The sequence below is a fragment of the Solanum verrucosum genome, unplaced genomic scaffold (assembly GCF_900185275.1).
Source record: "Solanum verrucosum unplaced genomic scaffold, falcon-dt-bn FXZP01000208.1, whole genome shotgun sequence".
Classification (NCBI taxonomy): domain Eukaryota; kingdom Viridiplantae; phylum Streptophyta; class Magnoliopsida; order Solanales; family Solanaceae; genus Solanum; species Solanum verrucosum.
This window is the reverse complement of record NW_026020329.1, coordinates 3687650-3700184: the sequence shown is the minus strand read 5'-3', so window position 1 is coordinate 3700184 and position 12535 is coordinate 3687650. Positions and strand designations below refer to the sequence as shown.

At 37.8% G+C, this 12535-nt stretch overlaps 1 protein-coding gene across 1 annotated transcript; it reads left to right on the top strand.

The window, feature by feature from the left end:
* The first annotated feature begins 5598 nt into the window (after positions 1–5598).
* LOC125836096 (uncharacterized) lies at positions 5599–6120 on the top strand. The gene has a single exon (XM_049515176.1). The coding sequence runs from the start codon at positions 5599–5601 to the stop codon at positions 6118–6120; it is 522 nt and encodes a 173-aa protein (XP_049371133.1).
* Positions 6121–12535: the final 6415 nt, after the last annotated feature.

Genomic DNA, 12535 nt, shown 5'->3' with positions numbered 1-12535 from the left:
CAAAAGTCAACTGAGAGTTACAGGGAATTCTCATATAGATGGAGAAAAGAGGAAGCTAGGGTTCGACCTCCTATGTCTGAGAAAGAAATCGTTTAAGTATTCATGCGGGTTCAGGAGCCCGAGTATTATGACAGGATCATATTGCTCGTTGGAGCGAAGTTCACCGAAATAGTCAAGGTAGGTGAGACTATTGAAGATGGACTAAGAGCCGGGAAGATTGCCCGGGTTGCTGCCTCATCCAGATCCTCGGGGCTGCTGAAGAAGAAGAGAAAAGACGTGTCTTCTCTTTCCTGTGCATCTGAGGGAAAGAAACCCTCAAGAAAATTCTTATCATACCAAGGTCGTTCTCGACCTTCATAGAGTTCACGCCTCGTTTGTTATGTACAAGCTGATTATCAAACCCCTCCCCCAACTTACTAGAATGCTCCCCCTCCAGATTATCAAACCCCTCCCCCGGTCTACCAAACTCCCCATTCAGTTTACCAAACTCCACCTCCTCATTACTGAAACGCCGCACCAAACTGTGCAAATGTTCAGACAAATTACCAAACTCCTCCCCAGTATATCAAACTCCACCCCCATACTACCAAAATACCCCTTAAAATTACCAAGCTCCACAGCCAAATTATCAAACCAATTCATACCCAAGATATCAAGTCATCTGTCCAAACGCTCCAAATTATCGACAAATGCCTCCCCCTCAACAAGGCAATTACAATCCCCGTCTAAGGTTTGAGAAGAAGCCCGCTAGAATATTTACTCCACTCATTGAAAGCCAAACAAAGATATTCGAGCGATTGACTGCGGCAGACCTTATGCATCCATTTGGACCCAAACCGGTTGACACTAGCTCAAGGTTTTACAGACCGAATCAGAGGTGCGCATATCATTCTGATTGTGTTGGACCTGATACCGAAGATTGTATTAACTTGAAGCACAAGATCCAGGACTTAATCGACCAGAGAGTAGTCATTCTTCAAACTGTTACACCCAACATCAACAGTAATCCTCTTCTGAACCGTGGAGGCATCAATATCAATATGATAGAGACAGAAGAAGAGTGGTGCACGACAAAGGTGATTGTCTCGATTGGGCCAAATGACCTTGAGAGAGTTGTGGCCTCGTTGTCCATAAAGGAGAAGAAGGAATTTATAATTATGACACCTCAGAAGTTTGTTGCCTTGTTGCCAAGAGAAATTCCCCCTCAAGAGAAGTTTGTAATTGAAGCGGCTGCTACCCAGGGTATGACTAAATCGGGAAGATGCTACACACCAGAAAAGTTAGCCCAGGGAGTGCAGAAGAAGGATTAGTCTAAGAGGCTAATTAGTGAAGCTGAAGTAGAAGAGTTTTGGAGAAAAATGCAACCAAAAGATTACTCGATCGTGAAGCATCTGGAGAAAACACAAGCTTAGATTTTTGTGTGGGCTTTGTTGATGAGTTCATAACTGCATAAACAAGCTTTGATGAAGGCTTTGGATGAACTTATGTGCTTGAGGGTATCAACAGTGATAATTTGACTGCCATGATAAGCTAAGTCATTCAAGGACACCGCATCAGTTTTTTTGATGAAAAGCTACCCTTTGAAGGCAGGATGCACAACAAAGCTCTGCACGTCACATTATGTGTCGAGACAAGATTATAATTGCATCTTGGTCGATGACGGATCCGATCTCAACATTTGCCCACTTTTAATTCTCAAGCAGTTAAACTTCGACTTGGGAAAGGTTCACCAGAACCAAGTCAATGTGAGGGCTTTCGATAAAGAGCAAAGTGACACGATGGGTGCAGTGAACTTGGATATTCAGATGGGTCCTGCAGAATTTAATGTGGAGTTTCAGGTGTTAGATATCAATACTAGTTACAATTTGCTTCTGGGAAGACCGTGCATCCACATGGCCGGGGCCGTACCTTCTACCCTTCACCAACTAATGAAATTTGTTTGGAAGGACCAGGAATTGGTCATTTATGGTGAAGGGAGCCACTCCAATGGGGATGCGCCGATTGTTGATGATGTCTCTCAAGGTTGTGATTTCTACACGATGGAGTTGGTAAATGCCAACGGTGATGACTTGGCTCCACAATCCCTTATGCCTTTTGTGTACAAGATGATAGCTACTGTTATGCTCCGGAGTGGTTTCAAACTAGGTTTCGGATTAGGTTAGCGCTTTCAAGGAATTGTTGAGCTTGTTCAAATTCTCGCTAGAGAAGCAAAGTTTGGTTTGGGGTATGACCCCATAGATAATGATGAAGACAAGGTGATGAACAAGAGTGTTGATCGAGCGTTGGTCAGGCCAATTCCTCATTTGTACCAGTCATTCTCGGTGTGAGAATATGTCAATGACGGTGGTCTCGAGAAAGGAATCTGTGGCCTTTTTGAGGAGATTGATGCAATCATCGAGGGAGACGCTGGGACATCAGGCATCCGTGATGCAGAACTAGATGAGTAATTGCAAAATTGGACCTTCACACCACTCCTGATTCCCCACTCATCTGGGTAGAAAGAATATGTGTTTATGTTTTTTTTTAAAAATCGGTAGTAGTCCGGAAGAGGCCCGAGACCCATCATTTATGAATTTTTTACTTGTTTGAGTTTTTAAATTCCCCTCGTGATGTTTAAGAAGGCAGAATGGCCTTGGGCCATGGCCAAAGTTTGTGCCTATTTTAAGTTTTAAATGAAAAGTCTTTTTTATCAAAAAATTGTTCATTTACCTAGCTGGTTATATTTTACTTTTCTAACTTTGTTCGTTTATGATTTCAGTAATAATAATTTAAAACCTGCCAATGTAATGTCATGTCACGAGCCGAACGAACAAAATGAGGCAGACGATGATGAATGTGGATCACAAAGAAGAAAATGTGATACCCAAACCTATCGCTAAAGAGTTTCGACAATTTGAAAATCAACACAAGCCGAATTTGGAAGAAAATGGGACTGTGAATCTCGGACATGAGGATTGTGTTAAAGAAGTGAGAATCAGCGTCCATTTGACTGAAGCTCAAAGAAGGGACCTAGTCCGTTTGCTGAGAGAATACATCGACGTATTTGCTTGGTCTTATAGAGATATGACAGGGCTAAGTACGAACAATGTGTCTCATAAACTGCCGATCAATCCAAATTTTGCTCCAGTGAAGCAGAAAACTCAGAAATTCAAGCCAGAGTTGAGTTCAAAGATTAAATAGGAGATTACAAAGCAGATTGAGTCCCAATGGTGGAAGTGACGCAATTTCCAATTTGGTTGGCCAATATTGTCCCGGTCACCAAGAAAGATGGAAAGATTAGAATTTGTATCGACTATAGAGATCTCAACAAAGCTAGCCCGTAAGACAATTTTCCATTGCCAAACATTCACATTCTTATTGATAATTGTGCCAAGCATGAGATGCAGTCATTTGTGGATTGTTATGCGGGTTATCACCAGATCCTGATGGATGAAGAAGATGCAGAAAAGACAGCCTTCATTACGCCTTGGGGTGTATATCATTATCGGGTGATGCCTTTTGGCCTCAAGAATGCTAGTGCTACTTATACGAGGGCTATGAAAACCATCTTTCATGATATGATTCACAAGGAGATTGAGGTATATGTAAATGATGTCATAATTAAATCCCGTGAGAGTTCGGATCACTTGACTCACTTGAGAAAGTTCTTTGATCGCCTACGTCGATATAATTTGAAGTTAAATCCCGCCAAATGTGCTTTTAGAGTGCCAGCTGGTAAGTTGTTGGATTTATAGTCAGCAGGAAGGGCATTGAGCTTGTCCCTTCTAAGATCAAAGCGATTCAAGAGTTACCTCCTCTGAAGACTAAGAAAGAGATGAGTTTCTTGGGAAGGTTGAATTATATTAGCCGATTCATAGCTCAATCCACCGTAGTGTGCTAGCCTATCTTTAAGTTGTTGAAAAAAATGCCCTGATAAAGTGGACCGGAGAATGTCAAACTGCTTTTGATGTCATCAAGAATTATTTGTCCAATCCGCCGATGTTAGTTCCTCCACGATAAGGGAGTCCATTGTTGATACATATGTCTATCTCGGATAACACATTTGGATGTATTCTTGGTCAACATGATGAAACTGGGAAGAAGGATTGAGCCATTTATTACGTGAGCAAGAAATTCACTCCATATGAGGCCCATTACACTCTTTTGGAGAGAACATGTTGTGCTTTGACTTGGATCGCTCAGAAGTTGAGACATTATTTGTCTTCTTATACCACATACCTTATTTCCAGAATGGACCTGTTAAGATATATTTTCCAGAAAGCAATGTCGAACAGGAAGTTGGCTAAATGACAAATGTTTTTTAGTGAGTTTGACATTGTGTGTGTGATTCAAAAAGCGATAAAGGCACAAGCCTTGGTTGATCACCCTGCGGAAAATCCAGTTGATGAAGAGTATGAACTGCTAAAGACTAACTTTCCCGATGAAGAAATAGCATTTGTGGGTGATATTTTTGAAGCATACTGTGGTTGGAGAGTATTCTTTGATGGAGCGGCAAACCACCAAGGGAAATGTATCGGGGTAGTTTTAGTGTCAGAATCTGGTCAGCACTATCTTATGGCGGCTAAACTCTAATTTGATTGCACGAACAAGATGGCAGAATACGACGCTTGCATCCTTGGTTTGAAGATGGTCATCGACATGAATGTTCATGAGCTTCTGGTTATTGGAGATTCAGATTTGTTGATTCATCAGATTCAAAGAGAATGAGCCGTGAAGAACCCAAAGATCACACCGTAGGTGCAGTATATATAGAAGTTGTGTAAGACATTTTGCAAGATTGAATTCAGACACACTCCTAGGACACAAAATGAGTTAGTCGATGCTCTTCAATAATTATACATCCAGATACAAGTTACATTGATCCAGTGGATATAGAGATAAATGAGCAGCATGTTTATTGTTCATATGTTGAAGCGGAACCAGATAGTTTACCTTGGTATTTTGACATCAAGAAGTATTTGGAGATCGGGACTTAAACTGAGAATGCAACGTTCAACCAGAAGAAATCAATACGTCGTATGACTAATAATTTCTTTTGAAGTGAGGACTCTAGACTTAGGTCTTCTCAGATGCGTTGGCACTAGTGAATCTGCGAAGCTTATGGAACAGATACACGCTGGAGTTTGTGGTACTCATATGAATAGGCTTACCTTGGCGAAGAAAATCCTCCGAGCCGGTTACTTTTGGATGACTATGGAGCATGATTGTTGCAAGTTTGTGCAAAATTGTCATAAATGTCAAGTGCATTGTGATTTGATTCGAGTGCCGCCTCGTGCACTCAATGCTATGAGTTCGCATTGGCCTTTCGTAGCTTGGGGCATGGATGTCATTGGTCCAATGAAGCCAGCCGCCACTAACAAACACAGATTCATTTTGGTTGCCATTGACTATTTCACCAAGTGGGTGGAAACAATTTCGTATAAGTCGGTGACCAAGAAAGTTGTAGTTGATTTCGTGCACAATAATTTGATATGTACGTTCGGAGTACCATAATCCATCATTACCAATAATGGAGAAAATCTCAACAGTCACTTGATAAGAGAGATATGTGAACAATTCAAGACTACTCATTGAAACTCAACCATTTATCGTCCCCAAATGAATGGAGTTGTAGAAGCCACCAACAAGAATATCAAGAAGATTTTGAGGAAAATGATCGACAATCACAGAGGCTGGCATGATATGCTGTCGTATGCTTTGTTGGGATACAGAACGATTGTCAGAACATCAATTGGAGCAACTCCATACTTATTAGTATATGGAACAGAAACAGTTATACCTGCCGAAGTTGAAATGCCTTTATTGAGAATCATCCAAGAAGTTGAATTGAGTGATGTTGACTGGGTTCGAAAGCGGATTGATCAATTAACATTGATTGCTGAGAAGAGAATGGTTGTTGTTTGTCATGGTCAACTGTATCGACAAAGAATGATTTGTGCTTTCCACAAGAAAGTAAGAGCCAAATTATTCAAAATTGGCCAGTTGGTCCTTAAACACATTTTCCTTCATCAAGATGAGTACAAAGGGAAATTCGCACAAAATTGGCAAGGACCCTACATGGTTCGTAAAGTGTTATCCGGAGGTGTCTTGGTCATGTCAGAGATAGATAGCACTGAATGACCGAAACCGATCAACTTAGATGCTGTCAAAAGATATTATGTGTGAAGTTTTAGTCTGTATTTCTGTTATTTCCTTGTAATTGTTTTATTTGCTTGTAATCGTTTCTGTTTAGAACTTTACCCCTTTGTAATGAACTACGTTTGACCTAAATTCTCAAGAATGAGATACATAGGCGGCCTATGTTGACCTCGATCGGTTCCTTGTTTTATTTCCTTATTTTTGTTAATCCTTAGAAAGGGGAACTACATTTGACCTGATTCCTGCTTCAACGGGATACGTAGGTGCCACAACGGTTCAATCATATCTCCCGTAAGATTTCTATTTTTTCTTTACAATAGAAACTGGAAAAAAAAATTGAGAGGGACCAAAAAATTCTCAAGAAGAAGATCTCTCCAACAAGTCAAGACTGAAGTTACATTGAGAATTGCAACTGGGACAGAATTTTTGAGAGGATCTAAAAAATTACATGGTTTGTTCATCAACAGTTAAAGATACACCCAAACAGTTAACTTGGACAGAAAATTTTGAAGATGACCTCAAATTTTCAATAAGGTTCATTGGCGGTGGGAACAACTTTGAATACTTCCCAACAACTAATCGACAGACCTCGAAGTATTAACTTCAAAGGCGTTCGCTAAGCTTGATGTGACTTGACATTTGGCAGTGACATTTCCCAAATATTACTTTTCGAAAATCTATTTTCCTTAAAAAAAATTCTTTCATGTTTCAATTATTTTTACATAAAAATATTTTTACTTATCTACTAAGAGGCGGGAGATCGGAAAAATCAACCGGAGATAGCAAGACAAGGAGCAGACAATCGAAGAGATCAACACAGACCAGTTCATTTTTTAAATTAACAATTTTTTTGTGGATGCAGGTTTATAGGTTTGCCTCAAGATTAGCATATTCCTCCATTAAATTAATATGGAGAAGTCACAAGGGCGACAAGCTCCCCAAAATTAACAATTTTTCTCTGAATGTAGGAAAAATTTATGTTTTTTATGACAAAGAATTGAGAATATAAGTAGCATTATTTCATTTAAATTCTTATCAAGGTGAGGTCCATGATGAACATACAACTGTGCTCAGAGATGGAACAAATGAAAATCCTGACAAAAGACATTTTACTGTTTTCCATCAACTGGAGATACCTGGAGGACGTTATCTGCATCATATTATCAGACATGATAATATTACTACACGGAGAGTCATTTATGTTGTATTGTCGAAGATACCCAGAATATTACAACTCTGAGGGTCATTTTTATTTGTATTGTTGATTAAGACGATACTGCCACCCAGAAGATACCCAGAAGATCAGTTATGTTGCTCGGTGAAGCATTATCTTCGTTCGTTACCAGGGAGGCATCACAAAGAGAAAAGAGTCATGCATCATCAAGAGAAAGTAGTCATGCGTCAAAGAGAAGGAGTCATGCACAAAGAGAAAAGAGTCATGCATCATCAAAGTGAAAGGAGTCATGTATCACAAAGAGAAAGAAGGCATCCATCGCAAGAGAAAGGAGTCATGCGTCACAAAGAGAAAGAAGTCATGCGTCAAAGAGAAATGAGTCCTGCGTCAAAGAGAAAGAAGTCATGCGTCAAAGAGAAATGAGTCATGCGTCAAAGAAAAAGGAGTCATGCGTCACAAAGAGAAATAAGTCATGCATCAAAGAGAAAGGAGTCATGCGTCACAAAGAGAAAAGAGTCATGCGTCAAAGAGAAATGAGTCATGCGTCAAAGAGAAATGAGTTATGCGTCACAAAGTGAAGGAGTCATGCGTCACAAAGAGAAAGAGGTCATGTATCACAAGAGAAAGGAGTCGTGCATCGTAAGAGAAAGATTCACCCATCACAAAAAATCAACATCCGCTGCATCACTTTCATTTGCAAGAACGACATCAATAGAACCATCAACAACGACATCAAAAGAACTATCAACATATTACATCAACCTATTTTATTACTTCAACATCAAAGAAAAAGTACATTGGAGATTATATTGCAAATATGAGACATAAGCTTTATTTGCTTTACATCAAGTCTGATTAAGTTAACGTCAAATGTTCAAGGAGAGCAATTAAGTGTCAACACGGTAAAAAACGTTATATCCCCATTTGAACTACATTTGTTATCCTAATGAGTTTCATCTCAGTCTTTGTCGAGAGCATCCGAAAGGAAAAATTCTCCAAAATAAACCACAGGTGCGGACGACATTAAAAAGGATGCCGCACAACGTAGAACTTTTTCTTAGCAGCGAACTGGGACATAGTCCAAAGAGGAGTATCAAACTCTTAGGACGCGAGCTGAGAAGCGACTTCCACTATAATCAAACCACACCCCTATCAGAAGGCATGTGAGTTTTTCTTTAGGTTTCTCAGTTTCGGTTTCGCATCCGAAAAAATTTGGTTTTCATCGGAAGCAGCTTTCTAATCCAAGTGACAATGCTCTAGGGGCTTTGGAAATTATGTCCGCGCAAGATCCTATTTATGGAAGTGAAGCAGGCCACATTCATGGCTAAGAGGTTGTGAGCCTCCTTTTCATATTCAACTTACTTTGTCGCTTTTCCAGAATCAAAGGTTATCTTGCATAATGGATTTCCTTTTCAACCGATTGAGTCGAACTACAAACAGCTCGATTCCCTAAGTTGAGGGATATGTAGGCGGGATCAGTGTTGAAAACTCGGTTGTATCCCAACATTCGCTCTTAAATCTTATTCTTGAGCATTTCGGTCCCCTCATAATTCGATTTCGGAATGATTTTTGAATTCTTTCAAAATCGTGCGTCAAATTGAGCATATCAAACTACAAGTGGCATGAATTCTCATATAGCCTGAGATATGTAAGAAACCCACTTCCGGGTTCGGCCATAATTCCTAAAGTCCGTACCAAATCCCTTTTTCAAAAGATGAAGATATGATCAGTCAAAATTGGATTCGTCAATTTCATATTCCTCGGATCTCTTTCATCAATCCAAGTCAAATGAGGGACAGTTGTTTGACACCCAATTTTGGACCTCCACATAATAGATTAGTCATCGAGCTTCTTAAATTCCAAATAATTTGAATTAATTAGATTTTATAAAGATCAAAATATTTTTCAAGTTACTTTTAATTGATTTTATCATTTTTATAATTTTTAACTATTATATATGTTTTATATAATTAGTATATTTTATAAACATTTTGAAAATCATCTCAAAAAGATTTTAATTTTAGTAAGTTTTTATTAAATTAGTTTAGTTTAAATTATGCTTATCTTTTTTTAGTTATTAGTTTATAATTAAGTTAATTATTTTATTTTGTTAAAATTAAGAAGCTCGTTAATTAATTAATATTAATTTATCTTATTTGAATCTTAACCGAATTTGCTAATTAGCTCAATTCGGCTATGTTTTGAATTCTTTACGGCCATAATTCTAATTCATCTAGCTATTTTGTGTTTGCAAATCTAACCTTTTTGCCCCATCTTAATCCTTTCTAATTTTAAAGCAATTAGAAACCAAAGTTTGGTCATTCACTCAGAATTCACTTCAGCTGCCCATATTTTTTTTATTTCCAGAAGACCCAACTCCCTTTTGTTCTCCACTGCATCAGCCCACTCTTTTTCCCAGACCCAACTCATTTCTTTTCCTCTCAATAGAAACTCAGCAGTCCAGACGCGCGAAAGAACAACAACGTCACAATGTCTCTTCACGCGACAAAGAAGCAGCAACAAATGATCACGCTGCGTCAAATAGACGAAAACGACATCAACTATTGCGCAAACAGCAACCAAACGACGTTGGCTCCTCAAACGATTCCAAACGGCAACGTCAAAATACACGGAAAGTAGAAATTCCAATGGCTACAAGCAGAGGACGTGTCGTCTTCTTCACCTAGTACGATAGTACTGTTCCAGTCGCGATTCCAGCGAAAAGCACCTACAGATTTGTCTTTCTAGCCTTGGATTGAGTCGCGTGGCATTTCGAGGACAATGGAGCAATATGGGACGTCCACCTCGCCCTTTTCCCTTTCAAATTCGGGTGAATTCGAGCAAAATTCAGCTTTTTCCTTTATTCTTGGGGATGATTTTTCAAATTTCAAAAGGTTGGGCCTTATCCTTATTCGGGTTTCACGTTTCCCCCCCTCCCCCCCCAAAAGGTGAACCCTAATTCCCATCTATATAAACCTCTTCCTTGTTCATTGTTGGTGGTTGGATTTTTTGAGAAAAAACACTACGTAGACGTTTGGCCATGCGATACCATATCATGATATGGTATCGTGAGATGGAATCAGCGTTTGGACATGTGATTTTACACGGATTCCATCTCATGATTCCATATCATGAGATGTGATACCATATTCTCCAAAAACCATGATATGGAATTATATGGTAATTTCATATCATGATTTGAGATATTTTAATACAATAATTGATCCATGAGTTTATATTTTGTTAAAACAACCCCACATTTATATCTACTAACCATTTATTTCATATGTAAATAAAATTTATAATCACATCATTACTTTTTAAAATTTATTATTCTCACCGACATAAAATTTATTATTCTCACCAACTTATAGTCACTTTAACTCACACCTCACGATTGTGGAGTAATAAAATCTTGAAGAGCCCGTGAAAGGTGTTTAATTTACTCAAATATATTGATGAGAAGTGAGAGTTAGGTTGAAAGTTAGATTGAACAAGCAGTGAAATGTGTTGTCTTATTTACTCCAATAAAGTTACATTGGTAGGCTTAAATGCATAATAATTTATGCTCAATCATAAAACTTTGAAGAGCCAATAGTTCTATATATAAAACAACCCATAATTATATTTATTGAACAACAAAGCAGATGAAATTGACCTAAAAGTCTTTTATCATTTTCAAAGTGAGTTAATTATTCTCTACTCTTTCAAATTTTAATTTGTATGACTAGATTTATAGTTTTTTCTAATTGGTTAACTAGATTTAGGAATAGATATAAATTTCCTATGTTCTCATTTATTGCTAGTTACTTTGGAATATTTTTTTGAAACTAGAATACAATGAACATAACTTGTCAAGACGATTTTAGAATTTCGGACGAAAACTCAGTGAAACAAGTTAACAGGGTAAGCTAAAATTTTAATTAATATTTTGGTGTTCATGTGAAACAATTTTTTTCAGTTTTATGTAAATCAAAGTGAGTATAGCAAATACAATTTTTTTTATCATATTATTATTATATTGTAGAAACATAAAAGAATGAGTAGACCCCGGGGTTCAAATGTTGAAAAATGGTCAGAAGAGGACATATCAGCCCTCATTGAGGTCTTACATGACGATGCAAGAAAATATGCATTTAATGGTTCTACAATCAGCGGTCCACGTTGGAGGGTAATCATCGATGAGTTTTGGACTAAAACTGGCAAGCAAGAGATTATTACGATGAAAATCGCATTAAGACGAACTGTAGAGCATTAAAGAAAGATTTAAAGGATTTCAAGGACTTACTTCAGTCTTGTTCCGGATATGGTTGGGGTCCTGAAACAAACACAATCACTTGTCCTTCTGATATTTGGAGACAACATGTGGCAGTAAGCTTGTTTGATTAGTATTGTGTATTTTCCTTGTCATTATGTGACCTTTCATAAAATGTGACGATTTTATTTTATATCTTTTTCAAGAAAAATGAAAAAAAGGTGTTAATATTTCCAAGTTCAAACTTAAAGGACTTAATTAGTATGATTTATTGGATGAGATTTTTGGAAAATCAATTGCCACAGGTAACCATGTTGTCTATAGTACATTGCATGTTTCACAACCAGCAATAGATGAACCTGTTGAAGTGGAGGACGATATATTTTCTTGTGACTACAATTCTGTTAATACTGAAGACGTATATCAGCCTATGAGTGTGAATACCGACAATGACAATGGCAGTGGAAAGTGAACTGCGTGTGATGTATCTATTCCAACTGATGGTATCACATCTTCTCACCGTAAAAAAAATAGAGCTACAACAACCGAAGGCATATTTAATGATTTGAAAGAACACTTGAAGTGGAAGAGAGATAAAGAGGAAGCAAAAGAAAAAGAGAAACGAGAACGGGAACAAGCACAATCATCAACACATAACGAGATTGATATCTACTCTAAGCAAGTTGTGATTATTCAACTGCAAAATTTCATGACTAAGCATAATATTGATAAAAGACAATTTTCATTGGCGGTGCCGCACTTCTTAATCTTAGTATTCGCAAAATGTTCGTTCACATGACTGAAGAATATCAAGTCTAATGGATTGAGGACTTGGGAAATATTTTATCAATTAGTTATTAATATTTAGTCAAGTGGACTAGTTATAATATTTTTTATTAAATTTTATTAAAAGTGTTTTTGACTCAAACTTGTGGTAACTTTTTAAAATTTCGTTATTCTATAATATT